The sequence below is a fragment of the Mus pahari genome, chromosome 1 (assembly GCF_900095145.1).
Source record: "Mus pahari chromosome 1, PAHARI_EIJ_v1.1, whole genome shotgun sequence".
NCBI classification, from domain to species: Eukaryota; Metazoa; Chordata; class Mammalia; order Rodentia; family Muridae; genus Mus; species Mus pahari.
Genome location: NC_034590.1, coordinates 17,130,627 through 17,156,235, shown reverse-complemented (window position 1 = coordinate 17,156,235; position 25,609 = coordinate 17,130,627). Strand labels below are relative to the sequence as shown.

Below are 25,609 nucleotides of genomic sequence, written 5' to 3'. Positions count from 1 at the left end.
CGTGGCCCTTTCCCAGGCTCCTCACAGACCCATGGGAAGGAGGCGCCATCCAGCTGCAGACATCAGCCTCAGCCTCCCTTGTCTACAGCAGGGGCTCCACCCTCTAGCCACACCCAGCCCCTCACTGGGGGTTCTAGGTAGACACAGTACTACCGAGTTATACCCCAGCCATCTTTTTACATTTTCTTCTGAAAAGTGGCTTTACTGGGTCTCCCATGCTGTCCCCCTGCCCCAGCCTCCGGAGCATTTGTGGAGCCAGGCCGCTGCCACCACACCAGGCTTGGCATCTGCTACTTCCGGTTACTTGTCCTGATTGCAGATTGGAGGCTCTCAGTGAGCAAACATTCAGAAAACAAGACATCACGGAGAAGCTAAATCCCTACAAAGAGCCACCTTGAGAGAGAAGCATGGGTAGTATTTTTGTGCATTCCTTGTGAAATGGTTCTTTAAAAGATTTATTTCTAGCTGGGTGGTGGTGGTGCATGCCTTTAATCCCAGCACTCCAGAGGCAGAGGTAGAGGCAGAGGCAGGTGGATCTCTCTGAGTTCAAGGCCAGCCTGGTCTACAGAGTGAGTTGCAGGACAGTCAGGGCTACACAGAGAAACCCTGTCTCAACAAACAAAAATAAAAAACAATGAAAAGGATTTATCATCAGATGCATGGTGTTTTGCTGACATGTATGTATGTATGTATATCACATCTGTCCAGTGCCCACAAAGGCCAAAGGAGGACGTCAGATCCTCCCAGAGCTAGAGTTCCATGTGGTTGTGAGCCGCTGTGTGGGTGTTCAGACCTGAATGTGGGTCTTCTGCAAGAACGACCTTTCAAAAAAAACAAAATATTTTATGCATATGTGTATTTTGCTTGCATGTGTGTATTTGTACCATGTGTGTGTGTTTGGTGCCCTCAGAGGTCAGAAACGGGCATTAAAGTGTGGATGCTGGCAACTGAACCCAGGCCCTCTGCAAGAGTGGCAAGTTCTCTTAACAGCTGGAGCACATCTCCAAACTCCCTCCCGGTGAAGCTTTAAAATATTGACACGAGGGAATCATTTGGAATTCCTCCTATTTTTGAAAGCTCGGTAAAATTGATTGATCAATTGATTAAAATGGAATCTCACTATGTAACCCACATTGGCCTTAAACTCCTGGCAATCCTCCTGCCTCAGCCTTCTGAGTCAGTCCTTTAGCTCCACACCTTACTAAGAGTTCGATGTCATATATGGGGCACTTCGAAGTGTCTCCCAATCTGCTTTGAGACACATTATAAACACCTATGCAGAATTCACAGAGAGGGTGTGGGGAACTTCCTTCCCTAGCCATAGCTATGCAGAGGGAGCACGGGGCAACTCACTCCAAGATGTGGGATGGTGGCTGTTAGGCCATCCTCCAATGGGAAGTCTTTGAACCTTCAGTTTCCTTCCAGTGGTCATGGTGGAAGGACTGCATAGAGCCCCTGGAGGCAGCTGCACTTTGCTAAGTTAAATGCACACATGGTCCTAAGGCTTTCCCTGGAAGGAGCCATCCATGGAGATCACTCTGCCGGGCCTGGGGAGAGCTTCTGCGGAGAGTGAATGCACACACAGGGACTAAGTTCAATGCCCAGCACTCACATAAAGAACTCGGTGTATGGCTCACAATAGTGATCCCGGCACAGAGAAATAGAGACAGGCACTGGCTAGGTAGCAGCATAGCTGATTCGGTGAGTTTTAGGCTTGTGAGAGTCCCTGTCTCAAAAAATGAGGTGGACAGCTCCCAGTGAATGACACAGAGGATGGGACCACAGGCATGTGCACGCGTGCGAGCACACACACACACACACACAACACCACCATCACCACCACCACCACTATGGCCACCAGCAGCAGCAGCAGCAGCAGCAGCAGCAGCAGCAGCAGCAGCAGCAGCAGCAGCAGGAAGGTAGAGACCACCATGAGTGTCTGAGGATGGTTGTGGGCAGGAGGGGTATGGGAGGGGGAAGGGCGCTGCAGTAAGGAGCCCAGCCAGGTGCAGCAGCTCCTGGAAAAGAATGGAGGATGGAGAGGGTGGCTATCTACCCTCTGCTTTCCACACCCCAACTTCTCCAGGACCTGGTGGCCTGTCACCAGACCAGAGTAACCCTGGGGCCATTTGGACAACTGGGGACCAGTGGCAACTGCAGATTTAAGAAAAATAAAATGTTCTAGGCTCCACCCTCAGCACCACAAACTAAGCAATCAATCTAAATAAAATCAAGTGGGAAGATTCCTCTCCCAGCCTACAGGGACCACTTACCGTCCCTGTCCTGTGTTAGAGACGCCTCCCCTGAGCCTACACACATAACCACGACGGTCACATGATAGAGAACCCTGTCAATTGTCCTGAGTGCCCAGTGCAGTCCTCTCTGCCCTCACCCCCTGCGTGGCATTCCCGGGTCAGGCCACTGTGGGAACACGTGGTGGGACTCTCTCAGCCATGCAGGTTCTCACAAGAGGGCACTGTGGGGACAGGGGCCCTGCTCAGCAGAGGGCAGAGCTCTGGGCAGGCTCTCAGATGTCTGCTGAGGACCTACAGCTCACTGCTTTCGCTCTGGGTGCTGAGAATGCAGAAGGATGGTGGCAGGGCAAGAGTCGTCATGGAGACAGTTGACAAGACAGTAATCGGGCAATGGTGTGTGTGTGTGTGTGTGTGTGTGTGTGTGTGTAGTCTGTAAGAATTGACTGAGTGTATATGTGTAGTCTCTGAGGGCGGTATGTTAAGTGAGTGAGTGAGTGTGTGTGTGTAGTCTCTGAGGATGGTATGTTGACTGTGTGCGTGCACATATGTAGTCTCTAAGGATGGTATGGTGTGTGTGTGTGTGTGTGTGTGTGTGTGTGTGTGTAGTCTCTAAGGATGGTATGGTGTGTGTGTGTGTGTGTAGTCTCTAAGGATGGTATGCTTTTGTGTGTGTGTTTGTGTGTGTGTGTGTAGTCTCTAAGGATGGTATGTTGAGTGTGTATGTGTACATACAGGGCACAAGTAGTGATCAAATGCTTCTCTGATCTTGAACTCCAACCCAGCAGGCCCACTTCTAATCACAAGGGTTGAGTCTGGAGCAATGGGAAGACATGACATGGATACCTCCACTGGCAACCGAGAAGTGAGCAGTCTTTCTTTAGTGCTAGCTATCGCTATCGTCGTGCTGGGACCACAAGCAAGGCACGTACTCTTGGATGGAGCCTTACAGCCCAGCCCCACAACCCTCTGCTGCAGCTTGTAGTAAGTGCACAGCACCCCAGAGCGCGAGCATCCAGCCATTTTAACTAGTCTCTTCTTGATGACATGAATACTACGTTTCTATGGAACCACATTAGAAGCCAGGCCTGTGATGCGATACATCTATGTAGTCTCAGCACTTTGGAGATGGAGTTCAAGGCCAGCTTGAGATGCACAGTGAGAATCTATTTCAAAAAACCTAAACCAAGCCAAATCTAATGGTACAGGCCTGGCATCTCAGATCCTCAAGTAGGCAAGAGGCAGGAGGATGACAAGCTTACAGTGTGCCTAGGTTATAGAGTGGGTACAACTGAGTGAAACCTAACTCAAAATAAAAAGTGACAGAGGGCTGGGGATGTGGCTCAGTGGTAGAGCAGCTGCCTAGGATCCCCCAGTGAGGGGCTGGGGGTGTGGCTCACTAGTAGAGCTCCTGCCTAGATAGAATTCCCTAGTGTTTGGGGGTGGGGGAGGCTGTGGCTCAGTGGTAGAGCACATGTTGGAGGCTCCGGATTCCCTCTCCAAATACTGCAAAAACAAACACCCAGCAGTGAGGGCTCTGAGAAAGACGACAACGTTCCTGGCTCTACCACCAGGTGCCAAAACCCAGCCTCAGGACAGCACTGAACACTGCGGTTCTCATTTCTGAAAAGAAAGCAGGTGGAGACCATGGCTCTATGGGAAAGTGCTTGGTGCACGAGCAGGAAGACCAGCGTTCCTTTGAGCTCCAGCACCAAGGGAAAAGCCAGGCATGGCGGTGCACATCTGTCACCCAGAGCTGGCAAGGAAGACAGGAGGATCCACGAGGTTTGCTGGCCAGCAAGCCTAGTGGTCTGTGCCCAGGGAGAGCCGGCTTCAAAAGAAAAGGTGGAGAGTAACTGTGGAAGACACCTGGCATCTGTCCACCTCTGCTTCCATATAGGACCCTGAGCACGTTCTGAGGACATGAGTCTGAGGACATAGCTATCTGAGCCTGTGGGACTCTGAGTAGCTTTTGTCTCTGTATGCTTGTCTAGGTGTATTTTCTAGTTTTCCTAAATTAATCTGTATTCATTCTATAATAAATAATTAAAAGATGCATTTACATAAGCCCAGAAAGGTATGAAAACAAATGTAAACAGGAGTTATTTATATCTGGGTGGTGGGCTGTGTTGATTTTTTTTTTTTAATATGGATAATTAAAACCATTCTTTTTTTTTTTTTTCTTTTGTTGTGTGTTGGGTTGTTGGTTGGATTTGAAACATGGTCTCTCTGTGCCTAGGCTGGCCTGGAACTCACTCTGTAGCCCAGGGTGGCCCTCACAGTTATCTCCTGGGATTATAAGTGCACGCTGCCATTCCACACTGGTGCTACATTTCCCGCTCTTCGGGCAGCTCCTGCTCTTTAGGCAGCTCCTGCCCACGGGAAGGCAGGCCCTTGATGGAGGCCAGGCCCAGTGGTCTCTCCGCTCTGGACCTCAGTTTTAGGGAGGTCAGAAGCCTACACAGTGGCATGCAGACCCCCTACGCGGTGACCGATCAGTGCTCTTATTTTACTGCTATTTTTTCATCCTTTGATGATCTCCATTTTGTGGCAGAGAGTCTGCCCCTAGTGAGGGGCATGGGCAGCCCAGCTGAGGCTGCAGCTGGAGAGATGAGGGGCAGACTTCAAATGGACTGGCAGAAATGGTGAGGTGGGCCTGGAGAAGTCATGGATATTGCCAGATGCAGTGGCGGCACTGGGTCTCACGGATCCTCTGGTTTGCCTATCCTTGCTTCCCAGACACTCAGAAAGAGCCTGTCCCTCCCCCCAACATCCCAGGCTTTGATTCTTCTCAGAGTCTGGCTCTCCAGAGAGCCATGTGGGGCCACCGAGCCCTCTGCTGGGGACTGGGGTCTGGAACCTTCTGTGAGGGTGCCCTCCTCTCTCCCACGTGTATGAAACAGGTACAAGGCCGTCTACACGAGGACTTGGAACTGACTCCATGTCTTTTAAACAGTGGCCTTCAGCCAATACGGTGGCTCACAACTGTAATCCCTGCACACAGGAGACCGGAGCAAGAGTGTCACTGCAAGCTGGGAGCAACCTGGACTACAGAGCAGGCTTTTAAGGGCAGCCTGAGCTGCCTACGGAAAGAGTTCCAAACCAGCCAGGGATACAAAGAGAGTCGCTGGTCCTGTCTCAGATAGGTAGATACATACATGGATACATGGATAGAAAAGCAAAACAAAACCCAAGAACCAACCAACAACAAAATCCTCAGGGGGTGAGCACCATGTCTGTGCTCCCAGACACTGGGGCTGCAGACAGCTGATCGCTGGCTGGGGCGCTGCTGAGCAATCTGCAGCGCTTTAGGACGGCCCCACCTCAGCCTCCCCGCTGTAGAAAGACCTGTTCCAAATGTCACAGCGCAGAGGTGGGAGGCGGCTCCCAGCAGCTCACTCTGCCACCAGCGCAGCCCCTAGCCCCACCAGGAAGGTTGCACACCAGCCAAAAGACAGCTAAAGTCGCCTGCAGCCTCCACTGACCGCTCTGCCAGTACCAACCCTAAACCCTGCACCCCTTGGCCCCCATCATTCACCCAGCCAGTTCTCCAGGACCGGAAGGAACCAGCCCCCACTTGCTAGAAGAAGGCATTGAGGCTCTCTGGAGATGCCATGTCAGGCCAACACAAGCGATGGTGAAGTGGAAGGGCCTCTCCTGGCTACCTCAAGGCACCCTGTACTGTGGTGTGGGGGTGTGACAGGCACCCCAGGAAACATACACAGCCTACAAGGAAATATATCGCAAAGGTGGGCGGGGCAAGGACGCGAAGCAGTCGCAGACACCAGGAACTCCAGGATGAGAGGGATGAGGAGGGAGGCAGAAGCTTGTACCCTTTGTGCCTTGACCCACGGGCCAACCAGCGACGGAGGCGGGCTCACCTGGATGCTGTTCTCTTGCAGGTTCAGGTAGCGGGTGTTGACAGGGATGCTGGCTGGCACCTCGGCCAGCTCCCTCCGCGTGCAGATCACCCGGCTGGCCTGGTTGCTGCAGGAGCAGGCGGCTGGGCAGGAGGTGGCTGGCGGGGAGCCTCCTCCAGCGGCTGAGGTCACGGCCACACCGCCCCCACCGGCCCTCAGGGGTGGGGAGAAGAGCCACAGGAGCAGGAGAGCCCCGTGGGGCCAGGACATCCTACCAGGCGGCAGCAAGGGGCACGGGGAGCCGCGGATGTGGGCCTGCGCCATCCTCAATGTTCATACTCCGAGGGCACGCTGGGGGGCTGTGGGAGAAGAGAGGGTGTTGGTCAGTAAGCAACAGGGACTCAGGCTGCCTGGGCTTCATCAGGCTCAGTTCCACTAGAAGTCCCGACTCCTGCTCAGAACCAAAGGTACAGGGACCTGGCCTTCCTGTGCCAGACCCCATCCTCCCTTGGGCCATTCTGCAGAAAGGATAAATGAGGCAAGAGAGAGGACATTTGTGCCCAAGGTCACTTGGTTAGTAAATGGTAAAGTCAGCCTGATTCAAACTTAGGTCCTGCCAGGCCTGGGGCCACAGGGCTGCCCTTTCAGTTGCTCAAGATGTCGAGGCAGGAACATTGAGAGCTGCAGGCTGGCCTGTGCTAGAGAAAGTACATCAGGAGCCAACCTGGGCAATGAAGTGAGACCTCCTTCAAAACTAAAAAGGCAACATGTGGCCGGGTGGTGGGGCACATTCCCAGGATGCTCAAGGCCTTTGTTTCCACCCCTAGAACTGTAAATAATAAATAAATAAATAAAAATTTAAATTGTGTCATTGCATTGAGTTCAGTTAGACAGGTAAGTATGTAGAGATAGAGGGACAGACAGACAGAGAGGCAAAGGCTCTGCCGGGTGAAAAGCAACACTGATCAACTCCCGTCACACACCAAGCGGGTTGCAGGTCCCCTGGGAGGCAGCGTCCCATCCCCCCATCCCTCCCTGCACGGGCACCAGCCATGAAGGCCCATCTCCGTATTCCCTCCTGCCCACCCTGGGGTCATCCCTCACTTCACTCAGGCCCTGTCCTGTCCTAGACTTGGAGGAGAGGTAATCGAGAGAGGACCGGAGGTAGCTGGGTTTCTGGCAGGAGGTGGGAGGCTGTTGGGGCATCCCCACCTTGTGGTGGCCCAGTTGGAGACTATAGCAGTGGCCCCTGTGCCTCAAGATTGCAGGTGCTCCGAGGGAACACAGCCTGTGGCGGGACCTGTGCCAGTGGCTGGCTGTCGCAGGACAGGGCTGAGGAACTGATGGAGTGGGGATGGGGCAGTAGGGACCCCCATGTCTGTGTCTGGGGCATAGGAAGTCAGAGCCATTATACGCCCCCCCCCAGCCTGTCCCCTGTTTTCCTGAGTCCCAGGGGGGAGGGACTCAGGCTAACCAAATGGCGCGCAGGAAGGACAGTGACTGCAGCCAGCACAGCAGGCGCCCTTCCTATGCATCAGCCGCTCCTGCCTGTGGAGGGCGGAAGCCGCTGGATTTTGTGCCATGTCAAGGCCCACTGGGTGGCAGAGGGGGTTTGGCCTCAGGACTTACCCTCTGGCTCCCAGTGGTCCCACCACATGGCACCCCTAAGTGCTCACACACATAGAGTCCCCTGAAATGGGGGGGCAGCAGGGGGAAAGGGGTCCCCATAAACATGATCACCCACCCACTCACACAAACAGCAGAGACAGACACACCCTCACACACGGCCTCTCTAATCCGTGGACACAGGGCTGCTTGCCCCCCATGCAGGTGCGCATGAGCGCTCTCTCTCTCTCTCTCTCTCTCTCTCTCTCTCTCTCTCTCTCTCTCCTGCAGCCTCCAAGATTTTAACCCAGATAGAAATATGTGTGCCGCCGCTGTGTATTGGAGCAAATGTGTGAAGGCAGGGCTGGAAATGAAGACAGAGTTGGAGACAGAGATAAAGAGAAACAGAGACAGAGACAGAGAGACAGACCAAGAGGAAATGACAGAGATGGTGAGAGGCACGGAAACAGAGACAAAGATAGAAAAGGGGGGGAAAAAAGACAACACAAAAACTGGCGCAGAGATAGACAGAGGCCAAGAGACAGAGACCGTGACAGAGAGGCAGAAGCAGAGAAATAGACAAAAAGAGAGACGGAGAGATGGACCCAGGAGCAGGGACTGACAGGGTCAGAGAAGCGGAGGCACGAGGAGTAAAGCAGAGACCGAGAGCGAGATAGACAGAGAGACAGAGCCCCCCTGCCTCGGGGCTGCCCACCAGACGCTGCCTTCATTGGCCTGCCTCGGCAGGGGCCCGGGGCCTTTGTTCCCACACATGTGGCCAGGGAGCTTTCTCCTCAGTCCACTCGGCTCCACGATCCCCACTTCCCGATACTCGCAACGACCAGCCAAGGGTCTGGTGCTGTGCTCACCGAGCCCACCATCCCCCAGGCCAGCGCCCGGGTCTCCTCCCCCACCAAGGCTGCCAGTGCACACCCCGTCGAGGCTTCTGCAGTAGCAGCTTCCCTCCCTCCCCTCCCGCCTCTCCTGCCACCACCATCTCCTTGTCCTTGTCTCCCCGCTCCCAGAGCACACACACTGAGGGACACTCACCCTGGCGGCTTGGCTTCCGATGGCCTTCTCTCTGTGCCCCAGGCCCCCCCTCCACATGCCTGCAGTTGCCCCGGGGCCCTGCCACCCCAGCTTCTTACTGCTTCCCGTTGAGCTGGTGCTGAGGGGGGGGGCGCAGGGGCTTCTTGGGTCTCCCTGCACCCCCCCCCGTCTGTCGCCCTCCCCACCCTCTAGGGGAGCCTGGCCTTCTTCTCTTGGCCACCACACGAGCAAGCCCTTGCCTCCTGTGGTGCTGTGCCTCCCCACTTTAGTCCCCCCAACACCAGCTTCCTTTCTCTTCACTCACAGACACAGCCTCTGCCCCTCTCCCCAGCTCCCCGACTCTGTCTTGCCTCCCGAGGACCACCAGACCCCTTGTCGGTCTGTCCTCCTCCTCCACCGTCCCTGTCACTCTGTCATTGCTGGGAGCCTGGCTCAGTCAGGTTCCCACTGTCCGTCTGTCTGTCTGCCTGTCTGTCCTGGGGCCTGCCTCGTCGCCTCTCTCCCAGCTCTGCCTCGCTCCCTTTCTCTGCGATTACAATTTCTAGTCACACGGCAGTGCAGAGCCCAGCTCGCTCCCTCCCCGCCCCCTCCCTCCTTCTTTCTCTCCTTCCAGCGGGGAGGGCACTCCCTCCCTCCTTCCCTCCACCCTCACTCAACTCCCCCCTCCCAGCTAGCTCGGCCAGGGGGTGGCCTCCCCCTCCCCCGCTAATCAAAGGCTCCGTTATCTAATTAACCCGTTGGTTCTGGGCAGTCAGGGAAGGTCGGGGGAAGCGGGGGAGGAAGGTTGTCGGCTGTGCTGCCAGGGGAGAGGGGTTTGGACTGTGCCAAGCTAGAGCCTCATGGCACACACACACACACACACACACACACACACACACACACACACACACAGCAGCCTCGGCTGCAGAACCAGGCTGAGCGGCATGGAGTCCATGCTGCTGGACCAAGACATCTCTCCTACATCCTCAGGGTCCATCCTGGCACTCCTGCATCTGTTCTAGGTCCCCCCACTACCTCATGCAGCCACTGATTCAACCCCATTCCAGTATCCCAGTCAACCTATGCCAGTCAACTTAGGCCCATGTCACCATCAACCTTTTAGCTGGGGCCAGCACTCATTCTTGCCACAAAGAAAGCTACCCCTGATGCCACCCCACCCCACCCCCCAGCCACAGACTAATACCCACCTCCTGGTGCCCTCTGCAGAACAGGCTGTGAAGCTACACTTTGCTTATTCACTTCATGTATCCCTTTATCTATCCATTCTTCCTTCCATCTGTCTGAACAGCCATTCATCTATCCATATACCCACACAGTCATCTATATATCCACCTATCATCCCACTCCTCCATCCAACATCTATCCATCCATCCATCTGTCCATCTATGTATCCACCCTCTACTCATCTATCCATCCTCTTATCTATATATCTATCCTTCCATTCACCTATTTCTTTCCTTGTCCATGCAACCCTTTATCCATGCATCCATCTCTTCTGCTACCCGTCCATCCATTCATCCATTCATAAATTCCCTTATCTACATATCTATTCATCCATCCCTATAGCCATATCCCCATTCTTTATCCATCCATCAGCCATCCATTTATTGATTTATCTGTTTATCCATTTATGTCTCTACCAATCCCTTTATGTATCCATCCATCCATCCACCCATCCATCCACCCATCCATCCACCCATCCATCCATCCATCCATCCACCCATCCATCCATCCACCCATCCATCCATCCATCCACCCCATCCATCCATCCACACCCATCCATCCACCCCATCCATCCATTCTTCTACCTCTTTATCTCTGCCCAACTGTCACCCCTCCCTTTTCTACTTACTCTACCTAAAACCTATTTATGAAGCCCCCACTATGTGCCAGGCACTGAAGCATATGCCAAGTGCTTACAAATGGGTATGAGGCTCAGCATACCATGGCCCACAAATGCAAGTTAGTGCTAGTTAGAGCTCTGGGAAGGGTCTGAGCTGGATTTCCGAATCTGCCTTCTTGCCATCTGGCCTCAGTTTCTGAGTTCTGGTGTCCTTCACTGTGAGGAGGGTAGTACAGGGAGACAGTGAGTGTGGCTGCCTGCCATAGTGGCTGGAGGTTGGGAGAATAAGTGCTCAGAACACAGGCTGCCCTGTCTCATCTCAACACCAGGACCACTCAGCTCATGCTCAGCTAGCTCCTGACCTGGCCATCACTTCTCTCCTGCCTGGACTCTGTTCCACACAGTGTGTCTGGTCCCTCAAGTGACCAGCCAGATCCCCTCCTTTGCTGCTCAGGGCCCTCCAGCAACTTCTGAATCACACAGATAAAGGTTAAAAACCTCACTCCTCAGTGGGCCTCTGCTCTGACCTCCCTCCTAGGAGGGTGGAGCACCAGCCTGGGGCTGAGGGGCGAGGCTTTGCAGTTGTTCTTAGCTCTGCCTGTATCCCTCTGACACTGCTCTCTCACTGAATGATGCCTGGTGAATTTTCTCTCTCCCTCTGGTTACTGGCTCCTAACCTCTCAGACCACATCTACTGGGATGCACTTTCCTCAAGAGTGGGGTCTCATCGGCTTTGGTCTCTGTCTGGTGTTGAAACCTGTGACAGAACCTGGTAGGCTCAGGGAATGCCAGGTGAGGGGAGGGATGGACACACTTATGGATGCCTGGCCTCACACCGTGGCTGTTAGGTTCCATCTCTGCTTCTTGTCACAGATGCACTGGCACCCAGTCCGGGCACACTCTAAGAGCTGGCCAAGTCTGGGACATCCCTTCGCCTGAGGTCTCCACCCTAGGAGGTCACCGCCTTTCACTGGACACCTGTGTCTCACGTCCTCCTCCTCCCTCCCTCTTTGCCACAGGACCATCTGACTGGCTAGATCCCAGTGCACTTCAAGGTGCCCCTCTAACTAACCTGTCACTAGGGGGGGTCTCATCTTTGCTTGGAACCAGAACCTGCTCATGGAGCTACACACTGGCCAAACTGGTGCAGAGAGTGGGCTAGCTGCTCTTTCTGAGTGTGCACCTGCACTAACTAGTTCCAGGCTCGGGTTGCATTGGAGCAGGCTCACAGCACACAGCTGTGACTACATTGCCAGCATGGATACCACACCCTTATGCAGTGGTTCCTGAGGAAAAGGCTGTTCTCTGAGCAGCAGCCCTCTAAGAACCGCTGGCACTCCCCATTTCACAGACAGGTTTAGACACTGGCTCAAGGTCCAATATAGAGTTAAGAAAGAGGATAGGCGTAGAGCCTCAGACATGTTTTCCCTGCTATGCAGAGGCTAAGTAGGAGGATGGCAAGTTCAAGGCCAGCCTGGGCAGCCAACTTAATGAGATTTTGTCTCTAAAGAAAAAGTGGGTTGGGGGTGTAGCTCAGCAGTAATGCATGCGTCTAAATCCCCAGTGAGAGGTTGGGGGTGTAGTAGAGTTCTTGCCTAATCTGCAAAAAAAGCCCAAGGTTCATTGCAAGTACCAATACATACATACATACACATCTATCTATCTATCTATCTGTCTATCTATCTATCTATCTATCTATCTATCTATCTATCTATCTATCTATTTTTGTTGTTGTTGTTGTTGTTTTTCGAGGCAGGGTTTCTCTGTATAGCCCTGGCAGTCCTGGAACTCACTCTGTAGACTAGGCTGGCCTTGAACTCAGAAACCCACCTGCCTCTGCCTCCCGAGTGCTGGGATTAAAGGCATGCGCCACCACGCCCAGCTTCTATCTATCTTTTTAAAAAAGATTTATTTATCTTATGTATATGAGTACACTGTAGCTGTCATCAGACACATCAGAAGAGGACATCGGTTCTCATTACAGATGGTTGTGAGCCACCATGTGGTTGCTGGAATTGAACTCAGGACCTCTGCAAGAGCAGTCAGTGCTCTTAACCACTGAGCCATCTCTCCAGTCCCTATCTATCTATCTATCTATCTATCTATCTATCTATCTATCTATCTATCTATCTATCTATCTGGGATGAGTGCTCCTTGGGTAAAATGCTTGCTTGAGTTCAGCCACCAGAAGCAATGTAGGCAAGCTAGACTTGGAGGTAGAAAGAAGGAAACAGAATCCCTGGGCTTGCCAGCTAGTCAGCCCAGCCAAATAGGTGAGCTCTGGGCCAGTGAGAGACCCTGCTGAAAAACAGGGTGGATGAGCTGGCTTAGTGGGTAAAGTGCCTGCAGCCAAGCCAGAGGCTCTGAGTTTGATGTGGGGAGAGAAGAGATCCTACAAGTTGTCCTCTGACCACATGCACACGCGCACACAAAACAATAAATAACTTTAAAAAAGAAAAACCAGAAACCAAAACAAAACTAAAATCGAAATCCACAGGACACACACACACACACACACACACACACACACACACACACACACACTCTCTCTCTCTCATAGCCTCCAGGAGTCATTCATGGGACTCCAGGGACCACAGTGATAAGTCCCACAGAGGTCATTGTGGGATAGCTGGCCAAGTAGCCAACCAGTAGTCAGCTACAGCCCTGTCCCTCTGTCCTAGCCCCAGGAGACCCAACACAGAACACTCCCCAGGTCCCTGGAAGGCTCAGCCAAGGCCCCACTCCCGGGTTCAGATACTGACACAGAGGAATCGGAGACACACTGACTGTGGCCAGGCAGGACTGCCTAGGGCCGAGGCCTTGGCCAGGCCTTGAATGTGCAGAGCCGGAGGAATGGAGAAGCCAGGCAGCTGAGCGGGCTGGAGTGGGCACAGTGAGGACAGAGGACAGAGACCCCCAGGGTCCAGGTGCTCAAGCAAGATGCTAAGCCCTCTGACACCGATGCTCACCCAGCTGGGCTCAGGGATAGATACATCTTGGGCACAGTGCCTGAGAGGATTCAGGCAGATGGCAGATCGGAAACTCGGGGACCCAGGGGAGGTGGGGTGAGGAGAAATGGGAGGCAGAAAGCATTCTTGTTGGTCACACTCCTGTGCCTGAGCAAGTTCATCAGGTGAGGACAAAAGAGGGAACTGCCTGCTGCACAGTAGGAAGTGAGAGGGGTGGCAGTCAGAGCTAAAGCAGGACTTCCACAACTCTGGGCAGAGGAGAGGCTCCACAGCTCCACAGCTCCACAGCTCCACAGCTGAGGACTTCCTTCTTCCTGGACAGCAGTAATAAGCAAGGCTGGGAGAGGCAGGCAGGTGGTGTAGGCGCCTGGTGGAAGGAAATAAGTGCAGAGGCGTCCCTCTGACTGTGCATGTCCCCAGGGCTTTCAGAATAAGAGTGAACACATAACCCCAATATTGGTGTCCTCTCACCTGCGAGCAGAGGAGCCTTGAGAAAAGGGCAGAGCAGCGTCCTGAGTGCCCAGGGCTACTCAGGTGTCCCCCAGCACAGCCAGTGTCTGTGGCACACAGTGGTGGCCTCTCAGGACATTCCTAGGGATGGGTTTGGCTTCTCTCCTTCTTGGTCTATGCATCTCCTCCCAAATCTGGTCTCTGTTCTGGTCACCAAACCTCTATGTCACCACTTCCCGGCCTCTCAGCTGTCTGTCTCCCACTAGAAGGTGACAGGGATCAGGTCCCCAAATGCAGGCTCACAGTCCCAACCTCTGCTCTCATGCTGGCAGCTGGGCATACACTACTGAGTAACAGCAGGCCGTAGGACACATGAGTGTGAGCCAAGGTGGGGTCACAAGTGTGCAGGAGGGGTCTCCTCTAGCAGCAGGCTATTGGGAGCAGTCAGGGACAGGGTAATTGAGCCATGGGAGCCAAAAACCCATCTCTTCTGCCTGGAGTGGAGAAGCCAGAGTAGAGTCTGGGGGTGGGGGTGGAGGCTGGGGGAGGGAGTAGAGGCTGGAGGGATGGTGTCTGGAGGGGTGGAGGCTTGGGGGGGTGGAGTCTGGGGGGATGGAGGCTGGGGGGTGGAGTCTGGAGGGGTGGAGGATGGGGAAAGTGGAGTCTAGGGGGATGGAGGTTGGGGGCTGGAGGCTGGGGGAGTGGAGTCTAGGGGGGTGGAGTCTGGGGGGTGGAGTCTGGGGATGGAAGATGGGGGAGTGGAGTCTAGGGGGGTGGAGGCTGGGGGTGGAGGACTGGGGAGTGGAGTCTAGGGGGATGGAGGCTGGAGGGTTGGAGGCTGGAAGGGTAGAGGCTTGGGGGATGGAGGCTGGGGGGTGGAGGCTGGGGGTGCAGAGGTTGTGGCAGGAGCAGAGGTGACAGGAAGCAGGAAGAATGAAAAGAAACAAACGGGCAAAACCATCAAACCCAGAGGCAGAGGAGGACCCTGCTCCTTTATTGCCCTGAAAGCCATGAAGGGAGAAGCACAGGGCAGGCATCTGGGTGAAGTCAGAGACAGGCCCTAAGTGCATAGCCCAGCCTTTGCTGCCCTGCCAGGCCGTGGGTACACACAGCCCAGCAGAGGGCAGGAGACTCTGAGATGGAGGATGAAGTTTGATGGTTCAAGCCTGTGACTTTGGCCCTTAGGGGGTGGAGGCAGGAGGACTGCTCTGAGTTCCAGGCCAATCTGGGTTGTACAGCAGGATCCTGTCTCGACCCCCTCTAAATAAGAAAGGAACACACAGGCTGGGAGTGTGGCTCCATTGGTAGAGAGCTCACCTGGTATTCACCCAGTGCTCTGTTCCATCCCTAGCACTGAATAAACCAGGCGTGCGACACATGACTCTTGTCCCAGCACTCGGGAAGTAGAGGCAGAAGGATCAGGAGGTCAAGGTCATCCTGGGCTGCACAGGGAGTGTAAAGCCATCCTGGGTTGCTGTCTCAAAAGAATAGCAATAAGGAAAAAAAAAAAAGTGATAGGCTCTTGTCCTGTGCTGCCATCAATCTGTCTTGGCTGGCATTCCCTGCTGCCCCCATGGAGCAATGGGCACGAACCAGCAGTGTTATGTAACAGAGAACTGGAGGTTAAGGGTGGGACACAGCGGCACAGCAGGGACCCACCAGCTACAGGACGGGGCAACTATGAAACTCTAACATAGCCCTGCCCAATAGAGTTCTGGAGAAATGTCCTGACTACATGATGGAACCCGGGGGCCACCAACCACCGCTGGCCACTGAGCCCTCCCCAGCTGGCAGCTGTGACTACAGGCTTCAACCTAAAACTCTTCTGCCTCAGCCTTCTGTGGGCCATTCACTTGACAAGGATTTAAATGTCAGTGGCCACAAGTGGTACTAGGAAATGTGGCTTGGCGTGGTCAACCCCAGCCCTGGCTGGAGCCGCCCCTGCTTCAGTTCCCATAGCATGGTAGGACATTATCTCCTACAGGGCTCTTGTGGGGGGGAGATCTAGTCCTACCAGAAACCAGTGTGGCAGAGCCACGACAGCCCATTTCACAGAATAGTATTCTGAGACCTGAGGTTAATGCGGTCCTAATGGACAACCAGGGCTTCCAGACCCCTATTCCTTGTGATAGCCAGGAAACACTTACACTGGAATCTGGCAATAGAGGGCATGGAAATGGTGTTTACTGAAGCTTGGGCAGGTGGTCCTGGACACCCTCTGGAGAAGGTTCTGTGTCTGTTTCTGGGAAACAAAGGGTGTTCGAGCAGCTGAGTGCCATGTCTCATACGTAGCACCTCGGCGTTTGGTAGACAGGCAGAAGGACTGCTGTGAGTTCGAGGCAAACTCGAGCTACGTTTGAAACCTTGTCTCAAAACCAAAGGCCAAAGTGAAGGCAGTGAAAATCCTAAAGTCATGGGAGACAACAGACTTGCCCAGACACGCACGAGCATCCATGCTGCCCCGGGGCTCCTCTGTGAGCAGGCTCAGAGGATGGGGGTTCTGTGTGGCAGCCAGAGGTTCTGTGCCTTCCTCTGTCCATGCTAGGAAGAGCGAACCCTCTGCCTCACCTTGTCCAGGGCAACAGAAGGCAGTGGCTTAGTGTCGGCTGTGTTTGAGCTTAACCTGCCAACCATGAACTTAACCATGCGGCCTTGGAAAGAGATTGCCAAAGCCTTACCTGTTCGTGGGGGAACATCCCACTTCTTCCATGAGCTCTGATAAAATCTTTCTGTAAGAAACTACCCTTCTCCATCTCCCAGACTGGGGGGGACTATGGGAGCCTGATGGAGCCCGCGCTTCCTCTCTAGCTCTTCAATGACCACCCCTACCCCAGTCTACAAAGATAACACAAAGGAAGACAGGCACAGTAAGGACCCCCAGTGACTGCTACATTTGAATGTACAACTCAAATCTATTTCTTTATTTAGATTTTTTTTTTTTTTTTTTTGAGAAAAGATGGCCCAGGCTGACCTCAAACTCATGACAACCTTCTTGTCTCAGACTCTTGGAAAAAGTGACAATTTATTCTTGCTGGAGCAGAAGTATAAGCTTTCTCCTGTTCCATGACTCAGCCTCTACCCCATAAAGAACTCCATCACTTCTGACTTGGTCAGAGATGTTCATATGAGAGTGGATCCCCTAGGGCCACAGTCCAGGTCTCCTTCCCACGAACAGACTCCCAATACACTTATTGTCAAAGCCAGAGTCCTCCTGGGGCTTCTGGGCATGAGCAAGCCTGAGAGACAGAGAGTCCCACGTTATGAAATGCTTTCTTGTTTTAAGTGCTGTGACGTGGGGCTGGTGAGGTGGCTTAGCAGGTGAGGGAGGGCATCTGTTACCAAACCTGAGGAACCGAGTTCCATCCTGAAACCCACGTGGGGGAAAGAGAGAAAAGGTACATACCAGCTGTCTTCCGACCTCCACGCGCGCGCACCCCCCCCCCCAGTAACCCAATACTCGTAATCATTTAAAACATTGTAAAGTCCTAAGGAGAGCTGGAGAGATGGGTTCAGCGGTTAAGAGTACTTGCCGCCCTTGTACTGGACCCTGTACAGTTTCCAGTACTCACAGGCGGCTCCCAAACGTCTATAAATCAGTTCCAGAGATCCAGTGCTCTTTTCTAGCTCCTCAGGCACCAGATATGCATGTGGTACCGTAACATATATGCTGGCAGAACAGACACACATAAATCTTAAAAAATATAAAGTACTAAGGATTGGATGGACCCAGGGCTTCTTGCCTATAGGCGAGCGTTTTACCACTAAGCCTTGCCCCAGCTTCTTTCACTGGTAAATTCTAGATGGGAATTCTACTGTTGAGTCATGACCCAACTGGGAGACTCTAGGCAAAACTCTACCTCTGAGCCACACCCCCAGCCCCTCCCTGGGAGACTCTAGTCAGCAGATCTACCTCTGAGCCACGCCCCTAGTGTCTTATTGGAGGATTCTAGACAGAGGCCCTCCCACTGAGCCACGCCCCCAGCTCCTCCCTGAAAGACCCTAGTCAGCAGATTTACCCCTGTGCCACACCCCTAGTGCCTTATGGGAGGATTCTAGACAGGGGGTGTACTACTGAGCCACATCCCAGCCCCTCACTGGAGGATTCTAGGCAGCAGATCTACCTCTGAACCATGCTACAGTCCCGTTTTGTTTTGTTTTGTTTTTTAAGATTTACTTTTACTGTTTTATGTATACGGATGGTTTGCTCACATGTGTGTCTGAGCTCGGCGCCCAAAGAGACAGTAAACCTCCATGCGGGGGCTGGGAATTGAACCTAGGTCCTTTGCAACCACAAGAAGTGCTCTTAATCACTGTCGTTGTTGTTTTGTTTTTTGAGACAGGGTTTCTCTGACATAGCCAGGCCGGCCTCTGCCTCCCCAGAAGCTGAGAGGACAAGTCTGTGTTGGGAGGACAGGCTGAGACGCTTGATGTTCTTTTAGATGTCCAAATGGCCACGCACCTTTAACATCCTAGTTACTTTCCCAACGCTAGGCCTCAGTTGTGCTGTGTACAGCAGAGGCTCCTGCTCTGCAAGGCAGTCTACAGAGTGGCTGGGGCCTTCTGTATACGATGCTTGACCTTGGGCAGGGCACTTCATACCTACGGGCCACAGTTTCTCCTGACAGTCTGGACGTGGTGGCAGTGCCTCCTTGCTAGGGTGACTTACTACAGGACAGGAAGGAATCCCCACGCAGTCTTGACTTAGGCTGGCTCGTAGGTTGGATCTCCCACGAATGCTGCTATGACTGCACTAGGCAAGACCAGGACAGCTCTCTTCTGTCCCGCCTCCCAGTGCCTCACCCTTCCCTAGAGCTTCCCTCTGTCCTCGGAGAGACTAGACAAGGGCTCTGGAACCAAGCTTACAATGCTGGGACCTGCCCCGGTCCGAGGCTCACCTCTTTCCCCATCAGCTCTTGCTCATCTTAACTTGCTCAAACCCCACAACTTCACAGTCAGCACCCTCTGGGATGGACTCCTGCCCGCCCTAATGCAGGGCCCTCCCCGGCCATCTCTAGGCCTTTGCAGGCCCTCCTCCCCCGAATACCACGACAACAGCCTACTGTGGGTTTCCAGGCAACAAGGGGCATCCTGCCACTGGAGTTACTCTCTTGCCACCCTCTGTCTGGCAAAACCATCTCAACCAGGGACTGAAGACAGAGGTTTCTTCCCAGAATGAAGCAGGGAAATCTTGCAACTTAGAGACAAGCTTATGCTCCCTGCAGGGGTCTAGGGAGAACATGGGTGATCTACTATCGGCTGGTCACCGTCACTCCACCAAGGGGCCAACATCTGCCCCCTGACCTGGAGTTGAAACCAAGTGATCATTTTTTAGTGTCCCCAAGGCTCCTGTCCTCCAATCCTACCCAAAGGCACAGTTGCCCTCTAAGCTCCTAGAACACACCACTGGCTGCGAGCAGACACAGACAATGAGACAGTTGGCTATGCAGATGGGGCCCTAGCGATGGTCAGTAGAGGAAGACAAGTCATGCATGACACAGTGGCTTCTTGCAGGGTTCCAGGTAGACTCCAACCTTGGGTATCTGTATGTGGGCTCTTCTTCAGTTAGGGGACTCTTTCTGCCATTGGCACAGGTGCTGTGGGAGGTGACTGCATTTTCCTGTTGTTTGCTCCCTGCCCCACCATGCCCCTTTCTTGCTCTGTGGACACCTGTTGTTGGGGGAGGGGCAGGTTCTCACTGTGTAGCCCTGCCTGGGTTGCCATAGACTAATGAACGCTGGGATCCTAGGTGCGCCATCCTCCTGGCCAAATACAGGGAACCACAGGCCTCAGGAACCAGTCAGGGATAGGGGAGACCCAGGAAAGGGAGTAGAAATGGGGTGTGGGTCTCCCAGTGCTGTCACTAGAGAAGACTGACAGGAATCCAGGGCAATCCCAGACTGAGGATGACCAGTCAGACCCTGGGAAAAGCAGATAGGTGGAGGCAAGGTGACACCTTGCCACAGAAGCCCTGGTAGAGAAGATGGGGTAGGCACTGGGGAGTGGATGCTGAGCTGGGGTCAGGGGGCCCTGGCAGGAAAGCCAAAGTCCAAGCCTGAGCCAGGCTATCTATGCAAGAGGCCAAGCAGAGCATCCTCTGCTGCAGAGAGCAGCTTCCACGTGGGCCCCCCCGACTCTGTGTGCCTGAGCTCTGCACAGCTGCCAGCTATCAGGGACCCTCGATGCCTAAGGTTTAGCTGTCCTCTGGGGTGACAGATCTTGGTGGTGCTCTTAGGGGTATGAGGGGCAGCCCTGGGAGCCCTCTAGCACACTCCCTTCAGCCATAGCCCACAGCAACAGTGTGGACAGCGGGGGGGGGGGATTACACACTTCTACAGTAAAGGCAGGGGCAGCTTCAGAGCCTCACTCTGTCTCTGAGGGGCGCATGTGCGCACTAGGGTTTCTGCCTTTGTCCTTCCCTCCAGGTCTCTGCAAGCACAGGATTGATTCTAAGTGTGGGGACTTCTTCCATGGTGTGTGTGTGTGTGTGTGTGTGTGTGTGTGTGTTACTTGCACACTCCATTTTCCTCTGGGTTGATTTGGAATCCTCTCTGCTTCTGGCTGGCAGAATATTCTCCAGCTCTAGCAGAGTGGTTTGTGGGTCTCGGGCTCCCCGAGTCTGTGGCTCTGGGTCTCTGTGTGGGCTCAGTGGGACTTTTCCCTCCGTGTGTGTGTGTGTGTGTGTGTGTGTGTTTCCGTGCCATAAACCCTTGTGTGTGTCTGTATGGAAAGCCATTTCTCTCTCTGGACTCCCTTTTTGAGTGTCTCCCAACAGCCTCCCGCAGAGCTTCTCTTTGGCTTTCCTCTTCTTCTGTGTGCATTTGAATAATCAGGAGGTGGAGGACCAGAAGGAATCAGAGAAGGCCCAGGGAAAAGGAAGCAGGTCGGAAGGGGAGGAGGAACCCGCAAAGTGCAGGCAGAAGATGCTCCAAAAGAGAGAGGTTGAGACTGTCCATGGTCCTGGGAGAGGAACAGGGAGGAGAGCTGCCTGGACCAAGAGGGAAGCTTACTCGGCTACTACCAGCTGCCACTGGAGCTGAGAGTTCCTGTCTGCGCGGCTGGACTCGCGATGTGAGGCGCATAGCAATGGGTGATGCGGAGGGAGGCGCGGCTGCAGCTCCCAGCTGGGGAAGGGGCGAGAGGCACCCCAGGCTCCCCCGCTGCCCAGCTGGGGTGCTCCCCGGGAGAATTCCTCAGCCAGGGGAAAGTCACCCGAGGCTGCAGGGTAAGGAAGGGCCAGAAGAGGTGGGAGTGCCCAGAGAGGAAATGGTTCTCAAGAACATCGGGGGACTCAGAATCTAGCGGAGAGACTGGCTGGTCTCCTGGCCCAAGAGGTGGAGTCTGAAGAAGCTGACAGTGGAGACCTGGGAGGGACCCTGGACAGAGCCTGAGCTTCTGGCACAGGCTTGACAGCTAGGAGAAAGGAGAACGGCAGAGGGTTCTGGGGAGGATCTGAGATTTTGGGGGTGGGTGGGATCCGAGTACTCTAGGTGAGAAGACAGGAAGACAGATATTTGGGGAAAGAAGGATCACAGACTGGGACCTCTAAAAGATCTGGGTTGAGGAGAAAGGGGTACCAGCTAGCAAGGTGAGGAGCTTAAGGCAAGGAGAAGAATGGGGCCTAGAAGAGCGCAGGCCCGAGCTAGGTCTAGGAAGCAGGACGGAGGGACGTCTCGGGGAGAGGGTCAGAGATGGCTCGGATTAGAAGTGCAGTAAGGAGGCCTTGGGAGAACAGGTGTGAGGGAGGCCGGCAGCGGCTGGGGAGGTCCGCTCGCGAAGAGCACCGAGTAAGCAGGGGTCCCAAGGAGACGTGCAAGGACCGCAGCCCTCGGGCCTGATGCGGGTCCAGAGAAAAGGGGTCCTGGGCGGAAGGAGGGGCGGGACCTGCGGCCAGAGGGAGGAGGATCGGTGCTGGGGAGTGGGATCTGAAGCTGCCTCCCTCTCCAGTCACCCCCTCTTGGCTTTCCCATGTTCACTTCCCAAACTCCCCGGTTCTCCCCGGTTGCCACGGCAACCGCTCCTGCCAGGCGCGGTCACCAAGGAAACCCCGTGCCCGCCTCTCCCCCTCCCCATCGCCCGCACGCCCCCCGGCGGCGGGGAGGAGGGCGTGGGGGAGCGGACTCCCGCCCCTGTCCGCAGCCGGCCCGCCAGCTGCGGTCGCCCCGCCGGGGGCGCCGGTCCAGGTCCCGGCCCGCATCCCGGTTCTGCGTCTCCATTCCGTCCGGCCCCATCCTGGTTCCGCGTCCCCATCTAGCCTGGCCCCAGCCCCATCCTGCCCCGTCCCCGCGCGCTCCGCGCTCCGACTCACCGCGGGCTCCGGGCTCCCGGCGAGGGGCGGCATGCCCCGCGGGGTCCGCTCGGGGCGCGGGGCCTGGGCCGGGGGCGTCCTCGGGGTCGCGGCTCCGCCCCCGCCCGGCCCGCCGCCCGCCCGCGCACCGCGCTCGCCGCCTGCCAGCCTGGCCGCCGCCCGCCTCCGCCGCGGCCCCGCCGCTCCCCCCACCCACCCCCCCAGGCCCCGGCCCGGCCCGGCCCCCGCTCGGACGGTGCGGCAGCCGCCGAGAGCAGCCGAGAGTCCCGCGGACGCGAGCGGAATACTGATGCTGGTGGGGAGCGTGAGGAGGAGGAGGAGGAGGAGGGAGGAGGAGGAGGAGGAGGAGGGAGGGCGCTGAGGGGAGAGTGGCCGGGGAAGCTGGGGAGGGAGGGCAGGAGAGGCGGCGAGGAAGGGGGAGGGGGCACGGGGAGGGAGAGGGGAAAGGGAGGTTGGAGGGAAGGGGAGCCAGAGCCAAGGGGGAAGGGAGCAAAGGAGGAAGGGAGGGAGAAGGAGAGGGAAGGAGGAGGGAGAAGGGAGAGAAAGGGGAGTGGAGGAGAGAAGGGGTTATAGAAGAGGAAGTGTAAGCGGCGTTGTGAGGGAGGGAGGAGGGGAACGGGGCTCGAACTTGGAGAACTCTGAGACCTCCATGGAATGGATGGGATGACGGTGACCTGATGGGCACTGCGGGGAAGGTGGGAAAGAGGGAGGGAGGAAAGCTGGCCAGCAGTGGAGGAGACACACGGCGGTTGGGGGCAGGGAGGCCGGGAAGGAATGGGATGGCAAGACGAGAAGGGAAGCCAAAGAAGTATAGGGAGAGGGCTGGCCCGAAGTAGGAAGGATGAGGGTTAATGCTGCTGCGGAGCCAGAAGGAAGAGGCAGGGCGGGGATGCCGGGAGGGAACTGAGGCAGGACCTGCCGGTGGGTGGTACAGAGAGACCTGGGGGAGGCAGGAGAGCTGGGGAGACATTGGGAGTTCAGGACAAGGGGGAGCGTTGCCTGGTGTTTCTGGAGTGCCAGTTACCCAGACTCCTCCCCAGTCACCATTCTAGGAAGGGCTTTGGAGGGAGTCTCGTGCTGGGAGTGGAGCCTGTCTTGGGCCTGGCAACCACAAAGGAGAATGATCAGGGGTGCTGGCTCTGAACCCCTGGCCCCGGACCTGTCAGTGACCAGACGCCTGTGCAGAGCAGAGGCGAGGCCCAGCCCCCTACACTCTCACCTTCCCAGGTGCAGGCAGAGGGTGCTGGGACACGTGGAGAGGTGTGAAGATGGTGCCAGCCTAGAGAAGAGGGGGTGGGGCAGGAAGCCTGGGGAGGTCACAAGGACACCGCCCCCCCTTCTCCACTTCTCTGTGGATGCTCTCACCTGCTCACTCCCCACCCCCAAAGTCTGGCCACTGAGGAAGGGGCTCAGGACGGTGGAACCCAGGAGGGCTGGGAGGAGGCGGTTTCATTACAACCAGACACACCAAGCTCCTCCAGTATTAAAGGCAGGTGGACGCTTTCCCTACAAAAGCCTTAGGATAGGGGGAAAAGGTGAAGAATAAGGATCACTTTTCTCTAGGGGCCTGGGTCCTTGTTCTTAGAACCCTTAGAGTCCAAGAGAACAGGAGGTTTGCCCTAGCGCAGAAACAGGCAGTGCAGCAGCCAGCCCCGGACCTGGAAGGGAAGGGGCCACGCAGACACTTGCCTGGACCTGCTTGGGAGTGACCTAGAGCTCACAGAGGGGTGAGGTCACGGTGGGTACCTTAGAAATAGTTGGGGTGGGCATTGAGGCACATACAGAACTGAATGCCACAGAGGACAACCAAAGAGAGGAGGGCCCAGTCAGGACAGGAGCCTACTAGGTGCCTGGCAGAGCCAGGATGAGAGACTTGGTGAAGATCAGGGTCCCTGGCAGCCCCACAGATCCTTGCCTGTTGGCTGGGGAACAGGGCTCTCCGCTTGAGGGTCAGCTGTCAGAAATGTGGAGGCTGAAGGTCTACAATCCCTGCACATCCAGCCAGTAGCTATCAGAGGGTCTGGGGCCCAAGGCCAGAGTTCCTAAGGAAGGGAAGGAGGGAGGGAGGGAGGGAGGAAGGACTAGGGAAGCTTTTGGTTCTCCTGGAATCTCAGGCTTGTGCTCTGGGTGAAGGAGGGTGACTATAAGTGCTAGAGGAGGAGTGGCAAGCCCCTGACCCTGGGAAGCTCGCCCTCCAGCGGGTAACTGAAGCACCTGTTCCAGAAGGTGCACCGCCATGAGGAGAGTAAGAGAGCAGGAGGGAGGAAGAGACTGGGGGAAGGGCCTGCTGAGGAGACCCACAGGCCTGGAAGAGAAGGCTTTGCATTCAGGCCTGGATACTGAGGATGGACTGGGAGCAGGCAGAAAGGGACCATCAGATAACAGCAATGGGGGGGCAGGGGTGAGGAGGGGGTCTGCCCGAAAGGCTGAAAGCAGTGGAGACACGGAGAGGCAGGAAGAACAAAGAGCAGCAACTGCGATGCCAACCTCCATGCCACCCAGTCCTACCTCAGCTCTGCCCTCATGGCCTAACCTTCAGCCAAGGCTCGTCCTGATTCATGGCAACCTCGAGACAAGGTCTCATGTAGCCCAGGCTAGACTCAAACTTCCAGAGTAGAGGAGGATGACCTGGAACGTCTGATCTTTCAGCCTCCACTTTCCAGACAGATGCTGTGTGACAGCCACGTGTCACCATGACTTGGGCTGAGCCTGGACCCTAGGGTTGCGAGCATTCTGTGCGTATGCTCTGCTAACTGAGTCACAGCCTCGTCTCTTCACCACTGTTCTTGACATGGCTTTGGACCCTGCAGGAACCTGTATTAGGTGGGCCTATGGCTTTTGGGTTTGAGAAGCGCCCCTCTCCCACAGGCTCACGCCTTGATCAGCAGTGGGTGTCACCATTTTGATGGCTTACAGAAGTGGGTCATTGGGTTGAACTTTGAAGGCCCAGTTCTCTGCTTCTCAGGCCCTGCCATGTGACTAGCTTCAGCCTCCTGCCTCAGTTCCAGGCATCCTCTCAGAAAATAAGGAAAACCCCAGTGCCAGGACCCCATGATGCATTGAAAACCCCCAACACCAAGCCTCTCCAGCACCCACTGAAATCCCCCAGCATCAGCCCCCAGAGTATCCTGACCCCCCACATTGAACCTCCTTCCCAGCACCCACTGAAATCCCCCAACATTAGCCCCCAGAGTATCCTGACCCCCCACATTAAACCTCCCTCCCAACACCCATTGAAATCTCCCAACATCAGCCCCCAGAGTATCCTGACCCCC

At 55.3% G+C, this 25,609-nt stretch overlaps 1 protein-coding gene across 2 annotated transcripts in view; it reads right to left on the bottom strand.

Moving 5' to 3' along the window:
• Positions 1-22,398, bottom strand: part of Lrrc4b (leucine rich repeat containing 4B) — a 33,596-nt gene extending 11,198 nt beyond the window's left edge. Inside the window, exons 1-2 of one of the 2 annotated variants that reach the window (XM_021207071.2) lie at positions 22,335-22,398; positions 6,134-6,471 (exon numbers count right to left, since the gene is read on the bottom strand). In XM_021207071.2, the coding sequence (XP_021062730.1) occupies positions 6,134-6,436 (303 nt within the window). In that variant the 5' untranslated portion in view covers positions 6,437-6,471; positions 22,335-22,398. Of the gene's footprint in view, positions 1-6,133; positions 6,472-8,767; positions 9,324-22,334 lie in introns of those variants that run through there. The other variant, XM_021207062.2, reaches the window with a different exon arrangement.
• Positions 22,399-25,609: the final 3,211 nt, after the last annotated feature.